This window comes from Urocitellus parryii, chromosome 4 (genome assembly GCF_045843805.1).
Source record: "Urocitellus parryii isolate mUroPar1 chromosome 4, mUroPar1.hap1, whole genome shotgun sequence".
Classification (NCBI taxonomy): domain Eukaryota; kingdom Metazoa; phylum Chordata; class Mammalia; order Rodentia; family Sciuridae; genus Urocitellus; species Urocitellus parryii.
In genome coordinates, this window is record NC_135534.1 from 43,242,698 (window position 1) to 43,266,519 (window position 23,822).

Sequence of the window (23,822 nt, forward strand, 5' to 3'; positions counted from 1 at the left end):
CCTATTGCAGTCCACGTGGAGCAGGAGGTGAGAGGCACTCACTGACAGTGCGACCTTGTGCCACTGCCCGTCCGCCATTCGGTATGGAAGTGCCTCTGTCCTGGGCTTCCCCTTATGTATGTAGTGATATCGAATCTCATCCCTCAGGCCACTGCTCTCCAGTTCAAAATAGCTGTGTAAAGAAACAAAATTTTGTTTTATTTCTGGTTCTGAATATCACAGCTATCACCAATCCCTACCCTTTATTACGAGGTTCCTCAAAATCTAAAATTAGCTAAACACAACACAAAAACCATGACTTGAAATCAATTGTACTGTAAGGGACCCAATTCACCTATTGTCTGACAGCCCTTGTGGTGACACCCTGAGCCTCTGAAAAGGAGATCAATTGAGCCACTGTGAGGTAAGAAGCCACAAGCTAATTAGCAAAGCATGGGGCTGTGTCTCTCAAATACATAAAAGCACCCGTTTAGAATCCTTCTTCTATTGTCTAAAACAGGCCATTTGGGTCAAAAGAAAGTATTGATGTTTATTTTTAGAACTCCCATTTTAACTTTTTCAAGAACTAATGAGAAATAAAAGGCTTGTTGGACATCAGGGATTCAAATAAATTGCAAGAATACAGAAATTAGTTAAGTTTTTTTCCCTGCCTTAAACCAAAGGCTATATCTGGACAATTCCTAGAAGATGAGTAGGGGAGAAAAGGTTGAAACTACTCACATATCAATCAGCATTTCAAATTATCCCAGAATGAAACATGCATTTGGATTTTTCTTTCCTAAGGTTATCATGTTTTCCAGATCCATGAGACGTCCCTAGTGCCACTGCTGAAGACTGCAGCAAGTAACTTTGGGAACACTCCTCCCATACCCACCAGTGCTGGCACTTTCATGGGGAGCAGAGGATTTTATCTTCCATGCTTCTCTTCTGAAATGTGTCATTGACATGAGACCTGACCTCACTGACAGGCATCATACTAGCAGGTCACCCACAAAACCGCATAAAACTGATTTTAAAGATTTAAAAACGGAAATTCAAGGATTAAATAACACACCCAAGATAGGATTTAAACTCATTCAAATTTAACTGTGCACTTTCTAAGCACTTTTCTGCCATCCTAGAGGCAGGCACCAGAGATGCCCTCAAGCAGGAGCAAGATTACCTCAACCAGTACTAACCTCCAGCAACACATTCATGTGACAATCGAAAAGCTGCTCACTGAGATGGTGACCAGTTTAATCCTGAGATTTAAAAGGACCTGCTGTGTCTCCTCTAATCCACTGAGTTGGCCTGACCTCACCAGCTAGACTGTTAATCAAAAATACAAAATGCATCTTCCATGAGGACCGAAATGAATATATCATGAAACTCAACCTCTATTATGCATGATTCCCAAATCTCATGTCAGAGAACAAATGCATATTTCTTGCTTATCTTTCACAGGAGATATTCCCAAGAGAAGTTCAAGGGAAGCGGAGAATCAAAGCTAGTGCTGACCTCTCTTACTTGAAACACAACAAAAAATCAGGCCTGAACTGAAGAAGCTCCTTATATGAGAGCAGCCAGCTCCTGGGGCCAGGTACATACTTATTAGCAATAATTAATAAAATACATATTTTATAAGACCAAAAAGGAAGAAATTCCTTAACATTTATTCTAAAGACACTCTCCAATTTCTTTTAAGCAACTAAAACATTAGAAGAGTCAAACAATGCCAGAACTTAAAAGTCAAGGCCTTAGAGACTATCTAGTCATGCACTAATTCATTCAATATGTCTTCCTGAACACATAGTGAAGAAATGAAAAAGCATTTAAAATACAGATCCCTATCTCACTTGTTTTCAGACTAGTAAAGAAAGAAAAATGAATAAAATGTCTCTCCTTAACCAAAAAAAAAAAAAAAAAACACCAAACAAGTAGAAAGCATCCTAAGAGAAGCAAAGTCAAGAGAAGCTACTGCTCATTGAGTGACCACTATGTGCCAGGAATATGTGAAATACTTTCATACTTTCATAGACATTATCCCATTTCATTTCTTTAATGCAGATATTATTATTCCTATTTTACAGACGAGCTCACATATGATCAGAGATACTAGGTGCTTTGCCAAGACCATGTAGCTCCAGTATAGAAAAGAACTGGGATTTTATATTTGAGACCTTACCAAGATTCATACCCTTGTCTTGACCCGAAAGTGACTCCTAAGGGAAGAAACATGACCAAAAGGACTTCAATCAATGACAAGGAGAAATGTTCAGAGATCAGCTGATAAAATCATTAAGGAGGAAGGTAAATACATTTAACCAGATTTAATCATTATTCCTGGGGTTCTGGCCTCATTGAGCAAGTGCTTAATGTATTATAAAAACATCATTTAAAGATCACTTTATAAAGCACTGGAGTAAGTGATTACCTTGTGGTAATCACAAATATATAGCTATGAGAAAAAAATCTGCCCCCATATTATGCTAGCAAATACTTCTGTCTTAGGCTAATATTTCTGACAGCATCATGTATATATTCAAAAGGTGATATTATCTCAAACAACTTGGAAGAACTTCAATATGATGTGTTTTTAAAAATAATATGTTAGATAACTGCTGAAACGGCACCAGGGATTAAAAAAAAAAAATACTGGATGGCTAAGTGACATCCAGATAAAATTGCTTCATGAAGTGAATAAGGCAATTTTTCCAGGCAGTAACCCTCTGCTAATAGAGATGTGAGGCTTAGTCCTGATAGCAACTTGGAAGAGATGGTCACTGGTAGCAACTTGGAAGAGATGGTCACTGGCCTGATGGGATTTGGCTATCGCCTGGGGGAAGACCCGTAATACATAGCAGAGCTTGTTACCCAAAGTGAAATCAGAGCAGTAGCAGCAGCAACAGCATCACCCCTGCAAATTCAGATTATTGGGCTCCACCCAAGCTTTATGAAATCAGAATCTGTATTTCAAAAAGATCCCGGATGATTCATGTGCACATTAAAGTTTAGGAAGCACTGTAGTGGAGTACACCAGGTGCTGCTATACTTCCTGGCCAGCTGGTCACGGTGAGGGCAGCAGAAGTTTGATGCTACAAGCCAGAGACTAGGAGCCATGTGGTGCTAGCAGGAAAAGGAAAGATACTGGAAGTGATCACAAGCAAGTGTCCAGAGAGCAACGTAGCTCTAACAGTTCTACTCTTTAGACTCAAGTGTTGTGGGGTCTTCCTGAGAGTCTGCAGAGGGAGTGGAGGCAGCAGCTCTATGGATGATGAAACCATCAGCCAGGTTTTATGAGCAGTACTTCTCCCCTTAGCCTTGGACCTCAGCCACGTGTGCTGTTCCAATGAACTGCTCTGGCTCCCAGGAAAAGCTGCTCGTCTTGCAAATATTTGAAAACAGCAATGATATCCCTATTTTTTTTTTCAAGCCTGTTTCCCATGTAGACTAGAAACCCCTCCTGGATAAGGATCCTACCCGATTCCTCTTTCTAGGTACTTCCCCATGTTGGTCAATACACTCTAGGCCTGGTCAAATAAGTCAATTTTGCACTTAAATACAGCATCCAGGGATAATGGCACTGGTGCAGATGTGGTCCAAAGCAAAGTACAGTGACATTATCACCTGCTTTGCTCTGGGCTATGGCGACCATGAATGCCTCCTAATGTTCACACTGACTTTCTCATCAACTAACGCCCCAAGTCCTTTTCGCACAAATGCTATGAACGAAAATCTTCACCTCCTATGTTTCCATGGCTGAGATTTTTTTTTTTTAAACCAAAGCCTTTGCTTAAGTGCTAGGCAGACCATACTCCAAAATCTGAATAATTCCCCAAAGCCACTCTTGGATATTAGATACAATCTTTATGACCTGGAACTGAAGTTAAATTTCATGGGATGATCTGAATTCCATGTTATATTTGGAAGTCAAGTTTGCAACAAAAATTCCAAATAATATGGTACATCAAGCAAGCCATTTTTATTAAAATGCTTATCATTTTCCCCCAAATTAATGCCTGTATATCCCATTTTAAGATTTCTCTCTCACACACATGCACATGACTGTAAGGGTAGACAAACTCAAGATGTTAAAGTAGTTGCTGGGTGAATGTGTTGTTTCTGTATTCAGGGATTAAAAATTCTAAAAGTTAATTTTAGATGATAACCAGCACTAATTCATTAGCAAAGGTCAGAAGTTTCTTAGAACAGTTTTCCTTTCCTAGATATTCCACAAGGACATATATTATCTTTCTAGAAAAATACATCATATCCCAAAGAGCCCCAGAGTTAGTGCTGTACCTACTACATTCCAACTGTGTCCTCTTTGTAGCTCTGAAAAAGCTATTGTTTTGTGGGAATCTGGTTGAGAGGTCAAGGCCAGGTGGACTTAGGAAATAAGGCCACACTCCTATTCATGCTTTACTTTTGTTGGGATTCCCAGGGAGAAAACCAAGCAGGACTCTAGCTACTTGCTATAAAGGGAACCAAGTACACTACAGGTGTAGAGAGAGCACCAGGGTGGACCAGTTTCCTAAATCCTGAAAAATCCCAAAGATGATTAAAAAATTAGTTTCCCAGCATTGTGTTTACAATTTTATAGGACCTCAATAAAAGTTAACTCTGCTCCTAAGAATGATAATGGTATCAGTGATGACAAAAACAATATAGCGAACATTAGTGACGTAACAATAGATAATTCTTTCTGAATTCTTATCACTCTCAGGAGGACTGCCTTTAGAGCTTCATATTTCACATCAAAACCATCCCCACAACAAATCTGTCATTTGTTATTTGCTTTAATAAATGCTCTTGTTGCGTTAACTATGGGCAGGGCACCATTCTACAAATGCTGATTCATTTAACCCTCAAAATAGACTTAAAATTACCAACTGTTATCATCCACATTCTGTGGAGGATGGAAGTCAGAGAGGTTAACTAACTTGCTCAAGACAACACAGATAGAGATAAGCAGCACTGGGATTTAAACCAGAGAAGTCTGGCCCTAGGTTCTTGCTTTATATAGCAATCCAAGTCCATACTTTAACCATCGCCTCATTTTTTTTTTTATTTATATATGACAGCAGAATGCATTATAATGCTTATTACATATCTAGAGCACAATTTTTCATATCTCAGGTTGTATACATAGTATATTCACACCAATTCATGTCTTCATACCCGTACTTTGGATATAATGAACATCACATTCCACAATCATTAATTACCCCATGCCCCCTCCCCTTCTCCTCCAACCGCTCTGCCCATCACCTCATTTTACAGATAAGAAATTGAACCTTTGAAGCTCATACAGCTATATATGGCAGAACCTTGATTTAAACCCAGATCTGATAAACAACAAAGTGGGTGCTCCCAATGCTGGCATTCCACAACTTTCTACTGTATTCAGTGGTATTCTCTTCCATACTTTTATTGGTTTACTATAGTTGTACATAATGGTGGGATTGGTTGTTACATATGCATACATGCACATAATATAACAATATAATCTGGCCACTATCACTCTACAGTATAACCCCTTATCCTCCCCTTCTTCCTCCATCTGGTCCCTTTCCTCTACTGATCTTCCTCCGATTTTCATGAGATTCCCCCTACATCTTTCTTTTCCTTTTTCCTCTTTAGCTTCCACGTGAGATAAAATGTGACCCTTGACTTTCTGAGTTTGGCTGATTTCATTAACATAATTCTCTCAATTTCCATCCATTTTTTTAGCAAACAATTTCATCTTCTTCATGGTTGAATAAAACTCCATAATAGTGTGCGCGCACAAGCACGACATTTTCTTTATCCATTCATCCACTGACAGACGCCTTATCTGGCTCCACACTTTGGCTATTGTGAATTGTGCTGCTATAAACATGGGTATACGTGGATCATTATAGTATGCAGACTTTAATTCAGTAAGATAAATACCTAACAGTAAGTAGTATAGCTGGGTTATATGGTAGAAAGCATTTTAAATGTATTATCTCTAATTCTGCCAACAATATTACATGATAGTTTGATTTACATTAGGCATTTGAAAACTGAGACACAAAATGATAAAGTGTCCTGCCTGAAGTCACAGAATCATAAGATTCAAATTCAGTTCTGCTTAATTCTAGGACCTGTGTTCTTTACGTCACACTGTGCTCCTTTCTCTCTGGGACGGAGGTACAATCATGTCAGGATCAGACAGGGCAAGAGTTCCAGTGTACTCAGGCAGCCCCCATCCATGAACCCCTTGATGCCCTGTGCTACCAAGTCATCCTGCAGAGTCAGGTGCCAGCCCATTTCCTAAGCTCTCACCATCACCCATGAGAAAAATGTCACCCCTGTTTCTGCTAAAGCTCTTGTCTTCTCTTTGCCCAATCCTGGGATAATAAAAAGAAAATCCAAAATACCAGGAAGGTATCTTGTGTCCTCACTTGGACTGGGGTTCTCAAGTACTGTAGGTACTTAAAAAAGAGATGGTGGAACGGTTTTTAAGTGATCAGTAATGCAAAGACCATTGGCCTGGGTGTACTGAGACTTGACATGCAACCTAAACCACTACAGACAAATTAAGGAAATTTGGGCAGATCATGTTCCTGCCTTTCTGTGCCTCAGTTTCTCCCATCTGTCCAGTGAAGTGATTGACTCTGATTCACAGAGCCCTAGGATTCCTTGGAAGGCCCTTAGCATGTAGGGCAGTGGGAAAAGACAGGACTACAACCTCCCTTAATCAGAGAAGCTTTACTTTCATTTGTTACATAAATTGGAATTTCCCCCAAATGATTTCCCTTGAGTAAGAGATTTACTTCCAAAAATAGTTTTAAATAACTAAATTTATTTTGAGTCTTTGAGGTCCAGCTCAAGTCTAAATTCCTATAATTCATGGCCTACTTTGCAAATTGATAAACCTGAAAAGAAAATGAATAATTGACCCTTAGTTTTGTTTAACCCTTGACATTTTGTCAATAAGCCTACTCCAGGCTTCTTAGCAGCTTGTAGGAGGGAGGACAGGAGATGGCAGATGTAGCAGATAAAGCCAATATCCATACCCTGCCCTTCTGCCTAGCACATACTATACCATATTTCCTGTCCTCTTGGATCTAGGAGGGACCCTATGACTAGCTGTAAGCAACAAAACATAGGCAGAGATGACATGCATCATGTCCAGGCCAAGACACTTAAGAGAAGGTGTTCTTATTGGTGGCAGTTGTCAGGGTCCAATGGAGGAGTCAGAGGCCTTGGTGGGTGGTGGCACCATTAGATGAAATGAGTCTGGGTCCATAAGTGACTGCAAGATCCATAAATCCCATTCTTCATACAGACTAAAACTGAGCTGGATTGTAAACAAAAATGAACTTTTACTGATAATAATAAACATACTTAGAAGTGTCTAGACTACCTTGACTCATTAGAGAGAGGTACAGGAACATAAAAACTAAAAAGAAAGGCAGAAAACTGAGAAGTAACCATGGACACAAAGCTACTGCTAGGCTATAAACAGAAAGAAAGTCAGGAGGCATGAAGACAGTCACCTCCTATATGACGGAGAACCTGCACTCCAGGCCTAATATTGGCTGTCCAAAGACAGCCACAGCTATACCTCCCATTGTCCATGCTCTTCTACCAAGAGATCCTGACAGTCCTATAATTGAAAGGTGGGCACTCTCTCCCCTCCCCTAGAATCTAGGTGATTCTGTCCACAGCTGGGCAACAAATGCATAAATGCAGTTTCTCTCTTATTTACCCAAACAGTTGTGCTTGAAGCCCTGAGTCCCCTGTAAGAAGCCCAACCATCCTGAGGCCACCATACGGTGAGGAAGCCCTGTCCACACTAGAAAGGTAACATGTGGGTGCTCTAGTTGACCATCCCATCTGGGGCCCCAGCCAATGACCATTATAAGCAAGTAGCAATGTGAGCGAAAACAGCTCCAGATGGCTTCCCCTGCTGTCCACGCTTCCCAGATGAAGCCACAGATATTATAGAACAGAGATGAGCCACCTCCTCTGGGCTCTGTCCAAATTTCTGACCTACAGAATCTGAGTGTAACAAGTTTTGGGTCCGTTTTTTGCACATTAACAGAAATTGGAACACTCTAGCTTTAGGTATACAGATTTTGACCTTTAAAAATTGAGACTTAGAATTTACGTATGTCTTTACTAAATGCCTGGGGTCACTGGCCAGATCATCAAATCTCAAAGTGACAGCTTGTAAGTAAGCTCACAGATTTATAACTACACAGGTCAAGTCTAAACAAATGGAAGAAAATGTGTAGTTATAAAATAGTTCATTGTTAGTTCATTGTTAGTGCATAGAAATACTACTGATTTTTGTGAGTTGATTACTGTATTCACTTATTAGTTCTAACAGGGTTTTGGTGGAGCTTGTACCACTTTTATATAAGATCATATGATCAGCAAATAGTAACAGCCCTAAAAATCCTGTCATTTCAACAGCATGGATGGAATTGGAGAATATTATGCTAGTGAAAAAGTCAAGACACAGAAGGTAAATACTGCACATTCTTACCTATATGCGTAATTAAAAAATAATTGAACTCACAGAAGTACAAAGAATGGTGGGTACAGAAGGTAGGAGTCAAGGGACCCAAGGGAGATGATGGTAAAAGGGTATAAAATCTCAAATAAAATAATTTCCTTTTTTTTTTAGTTCTAGTGTAGACCATGGAGAATCAACTCAACAATAAGAATATTGTACATTTCAAAATTGCTAAGAGTAAATGTCAAAAGTTTACACCACAAAAATGTTAAGAATCTGAGATGATGGGTATATTATTCTATAACTGTATTCATCAATCATAACATCACTTCATGCCCCATAAATTTATACAATTATACATTTTCAGTTTCCAATTTAAAAAGTAAATTATTGATAGCTAAAACATAGGCCAGGTGTGGTGATGCATGCCTATGATCTCAGCTGCTCAGAAGGCTGGTGCAGAAGGATCATAAATTCAAGGTCAACCTGGGCAACTTGAACCAGGTCTCAAAAGGTTATTTTTTTTTTAATTTAATGTAATTTATAAAAGGGCTAGGGACATAGCTCAGTGGTAAAACACTGCTGGGTTCAATTTCTAGTACTAAAATATAAATAAAAATTAAAAACTAAAAAACCTTTAAAAATGGTATTCAACCCCAAAATATAACTTAATATCAATAAGCCAGCAATATTTTCAGAAGCTATTCAACAAATTTCATATACTACTCATTATCCATAATCCTTCATATATCGAGTCCTCATATCCCACCCAGCAAGACAAGGATCTGGACACTTGTCTTTCAATCTACAGTGCTATTTGACAAAGTTAAAGAAAAGTCCTAACTGATCCGGAAAAACATCTAATACCCCCAACTCTTCATGTCTTTATTCAGGGCCATGTAGGGAATGGGAGAAAAGGGAATAATCCCTAGAAATAAAGGGGTCCCAAGCCCAGCCAATCTCTCTCTGTCCAACCCCTGCCTCTGCCTTTTTAGTCCAGGTGTTTATGGAGGTGACACACTTCATTTCCTTCCTTCCTTTCTTCTTCTACTAGAAAACAAACCATCTACTTCACAGTTCTTTATTTTAACAGAGCATTTGTAAATCACCTTATGAAGGGCTAATGGCCAGTACTGATTATGATTTCCCTTTCAGATTCCTTTCTGCCTCCATGGAAATAAACAGCCTCAGAGAGGTGTGGTGCTGCTCAAAGTGTATACTGCCTGCCTTTTTCACAAGGAAATGTGTGTCTGCCTTCTCCTTTCATTTGTTTAGACTTGACCTGATGTTATTTGTATTGTAAAGTTACATATTAGTTCTGTGCTCAATACTCTCAGCAAACATCTAGCAAAAGATTAATAGTGACAGCAATTACAAAACCTCTTTTATTGAAAATAAACATTCACTGTTAAATGAAATGTAAAATAAAGCTCTATATCAATTCAAAACAGCTCTATTGTAGTCTTCAAAATCCACATGGTTATCAGGCCCTGCTGTTCTGACTAAAGCAAGGGCTGGCTTCTTACTTCCCAGAAACTGAGGACCATGAAAAAAAGACATGGAACCTTAGGAAAGTCGAGATGAAAAAAAATTAAAATTGGAAGAAGAAATTTAAAATGAAAGCAATGATACAATTTACAGGGACAAAGATAGAAGGGATAGTTTTTAAATGTTTTTATTAGTGCATTATAATTATACACAATAGCTAGGTTCACTTTCATAATTGCATACAAGAAAACTTGCTCCATTTCAGGTAGTCTGTTTTTGAATGCCAAAGCCTACAAATAAAACTAAATAAAAATATTTATTAGCAAACAAGTCCAAGGCATAGAGCCTAGAACTGCACAACTGCATCTCATCTTAAGCCTGAGGTACAGCTTTGGACCTCCAGGAACTCAAAATTAAGATGTGCACGAATATCAAGAAATAGGAATGAGGGCTGGTGATGTAGCTCAGTGATAAAGTGCTTGCCTAGCATGTAGAAGGCTCTGGGTTCAATACTTAGTACTGAAAAGAGAGAGAGAGGTGTTGGGCGGGGGCGGGGGGCTGTTGGGGAAGGAAGGAATAAAATATTAGTAACATTGTTGTTATAGCTAGAGATATAGTAATGGCCAACACATGTATAGCACTTTCTCCACAACTTTTACTAAAGGCTTATGGAGAATATTATTGCTCTAAAACAAGAAATATAATCTTCAATCTTTTAATTTTTATTGAATTTTTATGTTCAGAATAAATTCATCTATTTCAAAAACAAATTAATATATCTATAAAAGTACTCAGTGAAAATTTCTCTCCCATCCTACACTCAATCTTCCTAGTACTCAATGCCCCTCAGAGGCAACCACAGGTGCCTTGGGTTTTCTTCCAAAGTTTCTTTTTTTTTAAATTTATTTATTTACTCTAATTTGTTATATATGATAGCAGAATACATTTCAATTCATAGTACACATACAGAGTACAATTTTTCATGTTTCTGGTTGCTCACAAAGTACAGTCACTCAATTCGTGTCTTCATACATGTACTTAGGGTAGTGATGTTCATCTCATTCCACCATATTTCCTACCCTCAGGACCCCTCCCTTCCCCTTTGCCCTATCCAAAGTTCCTCCATTCCTCCCATGCACCCCCGCCAATCCCCATTTTGGATCAGCATCCACATATCAGAGAAAACATTCGGCATTTGGTTTTTTAGGATTGGTTTAGCTCACTTAGCAATATATTCTCCAACTCCATCCATTTAACTGCAAATGCCATGATTTTATTCTCTTATAATGCTGAGTAATAACCTGTTGTGTATATAGACCACATTCTTTATCCATTCATCTATTAAAGGGGATCCAGGTTGGTTCCACAATTTAGCTAATGTGAACTATGCTGCTATAAATATTAATGTGGCTGCATCATGTAGTATGCTATTTTTAAGTCCTTTGGGTATAAACTGAGAAGTGGATAGCTGGGTCAAATTGTAGTTTTCTAAGGAATCTCCATACTGCTTTCCATATCAGTTACACCAATTTGCAGTCCCACCAGCAATGTAAGAGTCTGTCTTTTCCCCCACATCCTCGCCAACACTTGTTGTTTGTATTCTTGATAACTGCCATTCTGACTGGAGTGAGATGAAATCTTAGAGTACTTTTGATTTGCATTTCTCTAACAGCTAGAGATGTTGAACATTTTTTTTCATATATTTGCTAATTGATTATATATCCTCTTCTGAGAAGTGTCTGTTCAGTTCCTTGGCCCATTTATTGATTGGGTTGTTTTGTTGTTGTTGTTTTGGTGTTAAGTTTTTTGAGTTCTTTATATACCCTAGAGATTGGCGCTCTATCTGATGTGCATGTGATAAAAATTTGCTCCCATTCTGTAGGCTCTATTCACCTCACTGATCATTTCTTTTGCTGAGAATAAGCTTTTTAGTTTGAATCCATCCCATTTATTGATTCTTGATTTTATTTCTTGTGCCATAAAAGTCTTATTAAGGAAGTCGGGGCCTAATCCAACATGATAAAGATTTGGGCCTACTTTTTCTTCCATTAGGCACAGGGTCTCTGGTTTAATTCCTAGATCCTTGATCCACTTTGAATTGAGTTTTGTGCATGGTGAGAGATCAGGGCTTAATTTAATTTTCAAAGTTTTCTTTTTAATCTTTCAAAATATCTTCAGATTTGCAGAAAAAGTTACAAATATAATACAGAGTCCTACATACCCTTCACCCAGTTTTCCCTGTTATTAACATCTCACATTAGTATGGTACATTATTATTAATAAACCAACATAAATTTATTATTAACTAAAGTTCATAGTTCATTCAAATTTTCTTATTTTTATCTTGTATCCTTTTTCTGTTCCACATTCTGATGTAGGATGTTACATTAGATTTAATCAGCAAGTCTCCTTAGGGTCCTTGGGCTATGCCAGTTCAGACTTACTAGTTTCTTATGACCTTGACAGTTTTGAAGAACACTGGTCAGGCAGTTCATAGAATTCTCCACAGTGGGAATCTGTATAATATTTTTCACTTGAGTTGTGAGTTTGGGAAGGAAGAGCACAAAGTCAATCCTCATTATCATATCAAGAATGCATACAAGCTAGTGATGTCACTGTTGATGTTACTCTTAGTATGTGATGTCACTGTTGATGTTACTCTTGGTGTCAACCTACCTAAATGATGCTTTGTCTGTCTGGTTTCTCCACTGTAGAGTTGCTCCTCTCCTCTCCCATTTCCATACCAACTCTTCGGAAGGAAGTCATTGTCTGCCTCTCATACTTAAGGAGTAGGGAGTTATGTCCCACCACCTTGAAACCCTTCTGTTAGGAGACATGTATATTTCCTTATTTGTTTATTTATTCATTCATTCAAACATTAATTATATCAGTGTGGACTCCGGGTCATCATTTTGTACTGCAGATTATAATCTAATTATCATGTTTATTTGTTTATTATGTTGCTCAAATGTTCCAGCTCTAGAACTCAGAAGTTTTTCACTTTGTTCCTTTGACATTCCCATTGCAGTAGGGCTCTTTTTACTTCATTTAGTTTTGTTCTGAGCATTTCCTTACTTGCTGGTACAATAAAATACTCAAGGTTCACCTTATATATTTCTTGACCCAGTTCTAAAATCAAACACTTCTCCAAGAGATCCAGTTCCTTTTATTGGAGAATGGTATTAGAAATCAAAATCTGGGCATTAGGTGTGCTCACTGATATTAGGGTATTATTGCTTTCAGACCCTCGCAGAGGAATACAGCAAGGAAATATATGTGTGTGTATATAATATCCACTATACACGAATACACACACCCTTATAAATATTTCTATACATATTTATATGTCTCTAAATTAAGACAAATATTCTGATATTTTAAATCCAAATCCATCACCACATTGTTATGCTACACTCTGTTCCATACTTACCTATAATCTCACAATCCATTGTCCTTTTTTTCTTAATTTTTTAAAATTGTTGTTAGACCTCTTTTTTATTTATTTATGTGGTGCTGAGAATCGAACCCAGTGCCTCTCACATGCCAGGCAAGTGCGCTACCACTGAGCCATAGCCCCAGCCCTCCACCATCCTTTTAATTATTCACTTTCAATAGTTTTAAAATTGTTAGCCCATATCCTCATGTAATCAACTTTATCAACTAGAGTGAAATGTCTATATATAGTTACATTTGCCTAAAGTCTTAGAGACTCCATTTATTTCCAAAGTTACAGAAGTCACAACCTTATTCCCCAACCCTCTTTGTAGAAGTGGTTCTACACATTTGTGATACTTATTAGCTAGTTATGTTACATTTTGCATTTCAACCTGGGATCTCCTGACCTCCAAAATGGTTTTTTGGAATATGCATACATTAAGGTTCACTCTTTGTGGGTTTTGAAAAATGCATAATGTCATAGGTCCACCATTACAGAATCATATTCAGTAGTTCCACTGCCTAAAAATTCTTCTGTTCTTTACCTATTTAACCCTCCCCCAGTTATTAAAGCCCTGAGAATCACTGATCTCTTTATCATCTTGCCTTTTTCCAGAATATCATATAAATAGAATCATGCAGTATATAGCTCTTATAGACTGGATTCTTTCACTTAGTAAAAAGCATTTAATATTCATTCATGTAGCAGTTTGGGAGAGGGACAAGGGAGGGAAAGGGAAGATACTAGGGAATTAGATTGAACAAATTATTTGCATGTATAAATATGGAATAACAAATCCATTATATTATTATAATGAACCAATAAAATTTTTAAAAATATCTTTTGCTCTAAAAAAAAGATTCATCCATTTCATCCATGTCTTTGTATTTTTGCAGGGAGGACAGTACCAGGGACTGAACCTAGGGGCTCTTAACCATGAAGCCAAATCCCCAGCCTGTTTGTTTTTTTTTTTATCTTTTTAAATTTTGTGACAGGGTACTCACTAAATTGCAGAGGCTGCCCTTGAACTTGCAATCCTCCTACCTCAGACTCCTGAGTCGCTGGGATTACATGTGCCACCACACCAGGTGTCTTTGCATATTTTGATAATCCATTTCTTTTTTTATTGCTGAATATTACTCCATTGCACTTATATACCATGCTTTATAAATTCGCTAGCCTATTGAAGAATATCTTGATTGGTTCCTGTTTTGAGTGGTTATTAATAAAGCAGCTAAAAAAACATTTAGTATAAATTTTGTGTAAAAATTAATTTTCAAAGCAATTGAGTAAACACCTAGGAGTATAATTGTGGGATTGTATGGGAAGACTGTTTAACTTGCTAAGAAACCACCCAATGTCTTCCAAAGTGGCTATATTATATTACTTTCCCATCACCAATGAGTACAAGTTTCTTTCGCTATTTATTTCCATTGGCAATTGGTATTGTCAGGTATTTTAAATTTTAGCCATTTTAATTGGTGTGTGAGGATATCTCCTCGTTTTGATTTGTATTTCCCTAGTGATAAATTATATTGTGGTATCTTTTATGTTTTATATATATATATATATATATATATATATATATATATATTCGTTGATGAGATCGTCTGTCATTTTATTTTTAGTGAGAGTGTTTGTTTATTTTTGCTTTCTAAGTGTTCTTTGTATATGTTGGGCAAAATCATTTATCAGATTTGTGGTTTTTTTAAATATTTCTCCCAGTCTGTGACTTGCTTTTTGTTCTCTTAATAGTATATTTTGCAGAGCAGGTTTTAGTTTTAATAAAATCTCACATAAATTTTTTTTTCTTTCATGGTTCATGCTCCTGATGGTATATCTGAAAACTCATCATCAAACCCAAGGTCATGTAGATTTTATGCAATGTTTTCTTCTAAAAGTTTTATATCTTTGCATTTTACATTACATTGTATGATCCATTTTGATATTAATTTTGTGCAAAGTGTAAGGTCTGTGTCAAGGTTCATCTTTCTGCATATAAATGTCCAATTTTTCATGCATCATTTGTTAAAAGACTATCCTTTCTTCCAAAGGTTTTTATGCTATGAAAGCAAGTATGAATATATTATTTCATCCCACCTTTTTAACACAAATAGTAGCATATTATTCTACACGTTTTTTACTTAATGTAACAGCTCTCTTATATAGAGAGCTGTTTCTTTATCCTTACCATTTCAATTTGATACATATTCTTCCACTTAAAATTAAAATCACTTAGTCTGTGTAGCACAAATCCAGATTATAACTAGATAAAAGCCCAGTTGCTAAAGGTTAAGCCAAGCTTACATATCCTGTGAAAGCAAGATTGAAGATCATACACAAGGAATGACACTAAGTGTTACGATAAGTAAGTAGCACGCACTAAGTAATGCAAAGATACATACCTCTTTTCAAGGAATTTACATGGCACTTGATGAAGTAAAATAAAAGCTAAATAGAAATAAATGGAGAAAATAGATATTATAAGCTCAGCCTTTAAAGAGAAGGGGGTAAATCCACTCTTAAGTGGTGAAGTTGGAAAACTTCAAAATGAAAACAGAGGTGGTGATTTCTTTTTTTTTTTTTTTAGATTGGAGGAGGAAGAGGAAGGTGCTTTGTGGGAAGAGGAGAGAGTAAAGGCTTAGAGAAAGAAAGGAAAGATATGTGCAAAGAAAACAGAGGAGTTATGGAGTAGCCAAGATGACAAGCTGGGTTAAATTTGTAGATAGACCCACACTCAGACATGTGACCTTGATGTTGTAGTCTAGTAGTCCTCAAACCATTGACTTCTATGATAGAAGTCATTCATAGGCATAAAACACTCCCACAAATGAGCATTTCATTTCTCATATGAACCTCTCACTTTGATCCTCTCTGCTCCTTTCAGAAAGCACATCAAATATGTGGCTCTATCTAGACTCTACTTCAGCCTGTTAATACAAATATATGTATATATTACATAAATGAATCACAAATTTATATCTCCACTCTAGATCTCTTTTGAGCTATATTCCTGTATAACCAAATATCTATTCAACTACTACAGCTGGATGCCTCAAGTAAACCCAAGATATAACTCATGATATTTCCCCAAAACCTAGTTCTCATTTAATATATCAGAATGAGAGCTGCAAACTTAAGCATGGTCTCTGACTTCTTTCTCTGCCCTTTGCTTGATGGGCAAACCATTAGCAAGTTCTGTTGCGTCTGTTCCTAGGTTTCTCCCACATCTATGCACACCTCATCCCCTTCACTGCTATTGTCCTTATTTCAGCCACCATCCTTTCTTACCAGTGACTATATAACTGTCTATCTGATCTTAATAAATCCACTCTGGCCCTCCCCAATTCATTCTACATCCAGAGTCAGTCATCTTTTGAAAATAAAAATCTACTAATGTTATCAAACCTTTTCAACTATGCTCACTCCAAAGCTTAAAATGCACCAGTGAATTCTCATTGCTATTGAGCTCAAAACTAGAATTGAACAAGGCCATCAAGAAACATGCTCCGGCATCTGCCAATCTTTCTAATTTCAGTGAGTTCACTCTCCACCTTGCTCTCTGCACAAAAAAAAAAAAAAACTTCTTCCAAGTCTTCAAACAAACCAGGCTACCATCCATTAAGACATACTCATCCTACAATCAGGAACAATCTGATACCAATTTTCTACCTAGTTGGCTTCTATTCATCCTTCATCCCTCAGCTTAAATGTCACCCCACCAGGAGCACATAACTGGTATTCACTCCCCGCTGCCACCTAAGTCTTTTCATGATACCATATTCTTTCCTTTCACAGATGTTAGTGAACTTTGGTTTCTTCCTCTGGACCCTCTCTCATTGTCCATCATTGTCCTTTCAGAGCCTATCATAGGGCCTAGCATATTGGAAAGAGTTGGTAAATAAGTGGATGAGTAAAGTAACAAATCTATTGTATTGAGTAACAATTACACCTTACTGTGATACACAAAAGGGTAATGACATTGAGAATCCCTGTTGGAGAAAAGAAATTCCTCATCAAGAAGGCAATTCAGTAAAAACACCATTTATATAATGGCAATATTCATAATTTCCAGTATTTATGAAATCTTATCACATGTTGCGTGATAGGCACTTTATATACAAACTTCTGCAAATTCTTGAACTGACCCTGTGAGAAGAGGCACTATTATTCTCTTCATTCAACTTGTGAACAAAGCAAATCAGAGAGAAGTTAGACAACCTGACCAAAGACACAAAGCTAGGACAAAGATGGATGGGTTGGATGATCTTGGAGGAGAGAAGAATGACAGTCAACACAGACTCATCTGTCCCATAACATCTACGGCAACCCAACCCCCCCACACACAGAGGAGTCTTGAGGAAGGCTGACTTGGGCAGACAGTTCCTCCGGGTATTTAGCCAGTCCTTGTGAGCTGGGAGCAAGCTGACCAGGTAGACCGGGCCCCACAAAGCTTCCCTCTGTCCATGGTGCTGAAGGCTCTTTTGTACTGGAATCCAAGTGACCACCTTAGGAAATGTGGCCTACTGACCCCTGAAGGCTTCTATTAAGAAGACTTGAGCTCTTGATAAATATTTTACAATATAACATATTCCACTATAGTTTATCATAACTGACATGCTGTTAGAATTCAACATATGCCAGCTATTATTATTATTATTTAAATGCTACTTTTCCTGAATTGCTTCCTTGATGAGAGTTTTTATTTTCCACAATAGATTCTCAGCTTCAATGTCACAGCAGTTTGATGTACCACAATTATCTGTCAGGTGAGGTGTGCCATGTGTAATTCATTACTGATAATAAAAAAAACAGATTTGTAAATGTATTCATTTTTTCTGAAAAATATTTACTGATCCTCTCCAATATGCTAGGCCCTATGCTTGTCTCTGAAGGTATAATGACAAGAAAAATCAGACAATGTCCATGTGTTCACAGCACTCACACTCCAGTGGGAGACAGATGTTAGCAAAATAATCACACTAACAAATATAAAATTGGAAACAGATAAGTACTGTGAATGAAATAACATGGCTCTATGATAAAGCCTAAATTAGTTGTATGTCCTACTGGAATTAGGGCACCTAATATATACAAACTTCTGCACAGCTTAAACATGAACTTCTAAAGAGTCTTTCATGAACTCATAGGGTCACGGAGAACTGTGCTAAGGAATGAACCTAGAAGGTCAGGGACGGCCTAAGCAGCAACATTTGTTCACAACAACACAGCCAAACAGGTGATGAGCTCTGTAACAAATCTCTCCGGGAGCTATTAATAAGACAAGTGAAGCAAGTTCCCCACCAGCCCACCTGCTGTCAAAGTCTTCCTCCATAGCCAGTATCACTGGTAATGGAAATAATGACAACATTTCCATGCGGAAGGTTATTGCCACTGTCTATCCTGAATTCCCTGATTCTTCTTCAGGAGAAGAAACCTGGATCAGGTGAATTCATGTAAAATCAATTTACCTAGAGTTAATATATGTAAGTAAAACTTTGCCTAAAAAGGCTTTATCTTAAACCAAATTTGATTAAAGCCAATTTGTCTTCCTATTGCATATGAATTGTTATGAATTTCACAAACATGAATTTTATGCAGGTAGTCCTATTAGGGGAAATTACTATTAAGTAAACTGGCAGTTAGGTAAATTTATTTTAGAATAATTCATTTTAGACAAACCGGGGGCACCTTCTAACAGTTCAGAAAGTAGATAGGATGGTTCCCCATTACAGGGCTTCTTCTCACAGTCAATAAAAACTTTGGGAAGCTGGGATACACAGAGTCCTCCCATATTCCAAAAGAATGAGTGGGTTTCAATTTAATTTATTCCCTGCTACCAGAATTCTTATGTTCCATACCTCTATTACATTCGCTAAGGACTAAAGAAGCCCAGCATCATACCCTGATCAGCACACACCCATCCCTTTTAAAAAGTACTCCTCAAACTGCAGTGTACATCCGAGTTCTCTTGTCAAATGTAGGCTCAGAGAAAGAATCATTTCCAGTATTCTGTGGCATAGTGAAGTTGCTATGACAGACAACAACTAATTATCTCAAATTAGCTAGTAGAGTATTTTGAAGGTTCCTAATACAAAGAAATGACAAGTGTTTGAGGTATCAGATATGCCAATTACCCTGATCTGATCATTATATGTTGTGAATGTGTACTGAAATATCACACTGTATCTCATAAATATGTTCAATTACCATGTGTCAATTAAAATGTTTAATAAATGCAGCCTCTAATTCAGTAGGTGTGGGCTGAGGACCACCAAAGCTTTGCACCTGTAATAAGGCCCCGCTGATGCCATTACTGTTGGTCTGCTGCCACCCTGTCAGTAGCAAGTTCTTATGAATATGGCTGTTAAGAGGTACAAGCTGGACTGGAGATGAAATCTGCTAGATATCTGAAGGTATTATTGGACTTCAGGTACAAGAAGGATAACTAGCAATTTACTCATGTGTTCTCAGACTTTGAAATTATGACCAACACAGAGAGAATTTTTGAGGCAATGGATTTCAAATGGTAAGAAAGTTCCAAAAGTCAAGTCTCTTATAAAGATGAAAAAGTAATTGTTTTTCATACCAGGACTTTCACAATCACATAAAATAGACCTTGCCTACCTTGACATCCAGGTCAAGCAATCCTAATCTAAAAATGCAAAACCCAAAACTTTTTGAGTACCACAATGATGCCACTAATGAAAAATCCCTCACCTAAGCTAATGTGATGGGCTGCAGTCAAAATGTGGTCACACTAAAAATATTGCATAAAATTGTCTTCAGGCCATGGGTACATGAAACATATCTGGGTCCAAGCATTCTGGATAAGGGCTATTCAATCTGTACATTCTTAAGAAACTCAGGAGGCCTAGAACAATCTTCCATGCCAAGAAGTTCCATCAACAGAAGACCTCACAATGAAATACAAAAGGAAATTCTAAGGACCCAGTTAACCCCAGGTTTAGTCAGCTTTTTTGATGCTGTGACTACAAAACCTGACAAGAACAATATTAGAGGAGGAAAAGTTTATTGGGGGTCTCACAGTTTCAGAGTTCTCAGTCCATGACAGCAGGCACTGCTCCTCAGGGCTCAAGATGAGATAGAACCGTGTGGCAGAGGGAAGCTGCTCACATGATGATCAGTAAGCAGAAAAACTCCACTTTCCAGATATAAATATATTCCTGAAAGCCACACCCCCACTGCCCTATCTCCTTCAGCCACACCCCACCTGCCTTCGATTTCCACTCAATCCCATCAGGTGGTTAATTCACTGCTTGGGTTAAAGCTCTCATAATCCAATCATCCCTCCTCTAAACCTTTCTGCATTGTCTCACATGTGAGCTTTTGGGGGGACAACTCACATCCAAACCATAACACACCCCAGAGAAATTAAATGGAGAAAGATGAAGAAATTTAGAGAAAGTGCTGGAAATAAGTCCAGTTGTTATTGAGCTATTGATCCCAACTGACTTCCATCTTCCGCAAATAGACCATGGGAACACACCCTCCTACTCCAGTAAGTCAAGTGCAACTTCTCATTTAAAGACTAGGGGGAAAAAAAACTTGAGTAATTACTGCTTCCTATAATTCCAAAAGGAAAAACGAACTTTACACTGCAGAAACTCTGCACCTACCTTAACCAAGTGAAAGTCAACATGATGGGTAATAAGATGTATATAGACGTCAGGAATCCTTTCACACATGCAGGGAGAAAGGGCAACATCATTTCTATGATATTCTTGCCAAAACCAAATAGCTTAATCATAAGAAAATGTCAGAAACTCAGATAAAGGACATTCTACAAATAACTAACCATCCCTTCAAAAGTGTCAAAGTCATGAAAAGACAAGGAAAGGCTGAGGAGCTGTCACAATTTGAAAATTAATAAGAAATAGCAACTAAATAGAATGGGGGATCCTGGACAAGATTCTGGAACAGGAAAAAAAATCTTAGTGGCAAAATGATAAAATTAACATAAAGAATGTAACTTGGTTCATAATTCTGCTGCAATATTAATTTCCTGATTTTGATAATTTTATGGTTAATATAAGATACTATTGATAGAGGAAACTTGGTGAAGGATATATAAGAATTTTCTGTACCAATTTTGCAACTTCTCTCAAGGTCTAAAATTAGATCAAAGAAAAAGTTAAAAAAAAAAAAAATTCATGTTTCCTCCCCTGAGAGAAACCACACCAGTGGTTCACATCCCATTGGAAAAGACTTTGATATTTTTACACTTGCAAAAAATGAAAAAAAAATGGATCCTCTAGACATTCTCACTTAAATCTGATTTTATCAACAAGACCTTGGTTCATGGATTCTCCTTGTCTACCCCAGGCATAGAAACATTCTTATAATAAATCAAGAAAGGGAAGACATCAACTCACCCTGGTTCCAAATGTGAAATCCACCTTCCACCTGTCACACAGTTACATAAAAGAGAAATCTCAAGAAGAACAATTTTAAATGGAGACACTAATTTGGAGGAGACCGTCCGGAAGAGACTGGGAAGGGAAAAATGATTTTAAAAAGGCGAAAAGACAGCAAAAGAGAGAAATAAAGGGTTCTCCCCTCCTACATGAGACTGGTGTGTATTCACCAGAAGGGAAGGTCTGAAGATATGCAGAGGACAGAATTCAGCAGATAGACAATTACTAGGAAGAAGAACCCCAAGACAGTTCCACAAAGCCCTCTTTTCCAGTTGTCCCAAGAAAGAATTGCAGGTGCCCCCTAGCTGTCACCTTAGAAAAATGCTGAGTGTCTACTCAGTAGCTAAGATAACAGACTTTTTTTTCATTATTATTTTCTGAGTCTCTGGTGTTTTCAAGTTGAATATAGGAACCATATTTCACATATGAATTATTTTAATAAATATCTCAAGAGTAGAACATATAAGATAACAAAATATTCAGAAAACTTTAAACAAAGCCCACTGGAGTGATAACAAAAAGCACAGAACCTACATAAGAGTAACATTAATAATAACAGCAATAGTTGCCAATTATCAAGTGTCTACTATGTGCCAGACATTGTCACAAATCCTCTGAATATACCCATTGGGCAGACATTATGCATAAAAATAAAGAAGTAACTGAGGTTCAAAGACAAAGTGGTCTAAAAATACAGTCAGTAAGTGGCAGATCCAAACATAACATTAAGGATGATCTTCCTGCTCCATTACAGTGTCTATGATGTTATGGAGAACATTAAGTTTGTGGCACAAATAAAGAGATGCTGAAGCTGTTGACATATGCCACAGAGGAAAGAGCTACTAGTAAAGTCTACCTTGAGGACTTAGATGCTATTGATATACAGTGCCCATCACAACACATGGAAGTCATTTATGCCAAGCTTCTTGCAACCTCATTGCTTTCCCACAGAGAAGACTGTGTTTCAGAAAGTAAAAAAGGTTCTACATATAAATTCAGCATGGAGAAGACTGCTAGCTTATCACCCATTGATTTTTATTCCTGGCACAGAGCTAGACTCATTTCCCAGCATTTGGTCAAGTTCTGGTATGGAATATAAGGAGTTAATATATACTGTTTCCAAGACTGGCTCTAAACCTTCTACATGCAATTCTTCACTCTTGCATTACTGGAATAGAGACAACACCCAGAGAAAATTTGAGCATCACATGTTGAAGACAACAGAATGACCAAGAGGACTGAGTCCACATTACTCAATGTTCACTGAAAGAAAAACTATCCAGAACACATGCATAGCCACAAATAATTGCATTGGTCTATTATATGTGCAACAAATAAACATAGTACATCCCTAGCTAAAAATGTCAATGAGAAAACAGTCCACTAAAATAAGCCCCAAGAATCATTCAAGCTATAAAGCAAGCCCTTGCTTCCTGGTACTTCATTTGAAACTTTAAGCACTGACAGTATTTCCAGAGTTTTAAAATTTTATTGTTTGAATTTAAGCCATCATAAGAGTGACAACAATTTTATTTTGGCATTGGTAACTGCCTCTTTAAGTCACAGGACAATAATATGAGGTTCATGGAATTTGAAATTATACAGTAATGTTCACTTCTTGATAGGCACCATTACAATCCTGAACTGACAGATGAGGAGACTCGCATAAACCAAGCCTTGGTTCCTTATTTCCATGTTCTCACTCAAAAACCAGGGCTGTTTCTTGGCAAATCCAACATAAATTTCTTAGAATCATCACAGTTGACCTAGTTGCCAACAAGCAAAACAGCCAGGTCTGAAATTCAGATCTTCTAGTACTTCCAAAGGGCTAACTCATATGAAAAGCATTTAACAGACCAGGTACAAATTCTCAAGGACTCATATTCATGTAATCCCAGATACTTGGGAGGCTGAAGCAAGAGAATCACTCAAGACCAGGAGTGAGTTCAAACCCAGAAAAACAGCAACTCTGAGCAACATAGAAAGACTC

The 23,822-nt window shown here is 37.5% G+C and overlaps 1 protein-coding gene across 4 annotated transcripts in view; it reads right to left on the minus strand.

Moving 5' to 3' along the window:
* Nucleotides 1-23,822, minus strand: part of Nell1 (neural EGFL like 1) — an 826,302-nt gene that overhangs the window by 677,516 nt on the left and 124,964 nt on the right. For 3 of the 4 annotated variants that reach the window (XM_077797507.1, XM_077797506.1, XM_077797505.1), the window contains one exon: nucleotides 2-172. The exons of the other annotated variant lie outside the window; for it this stretch is intronic. In XM_077797507.1, coding sequence (XP_077653633.1) covers nucleotides 2-172 — 171 coding nt within the window. The remainder of the gene's footprint in view (nucleotide 1; nucleotides 173-23,822) is intronic. 4 annotated transcript variants of the gene reach the window in all.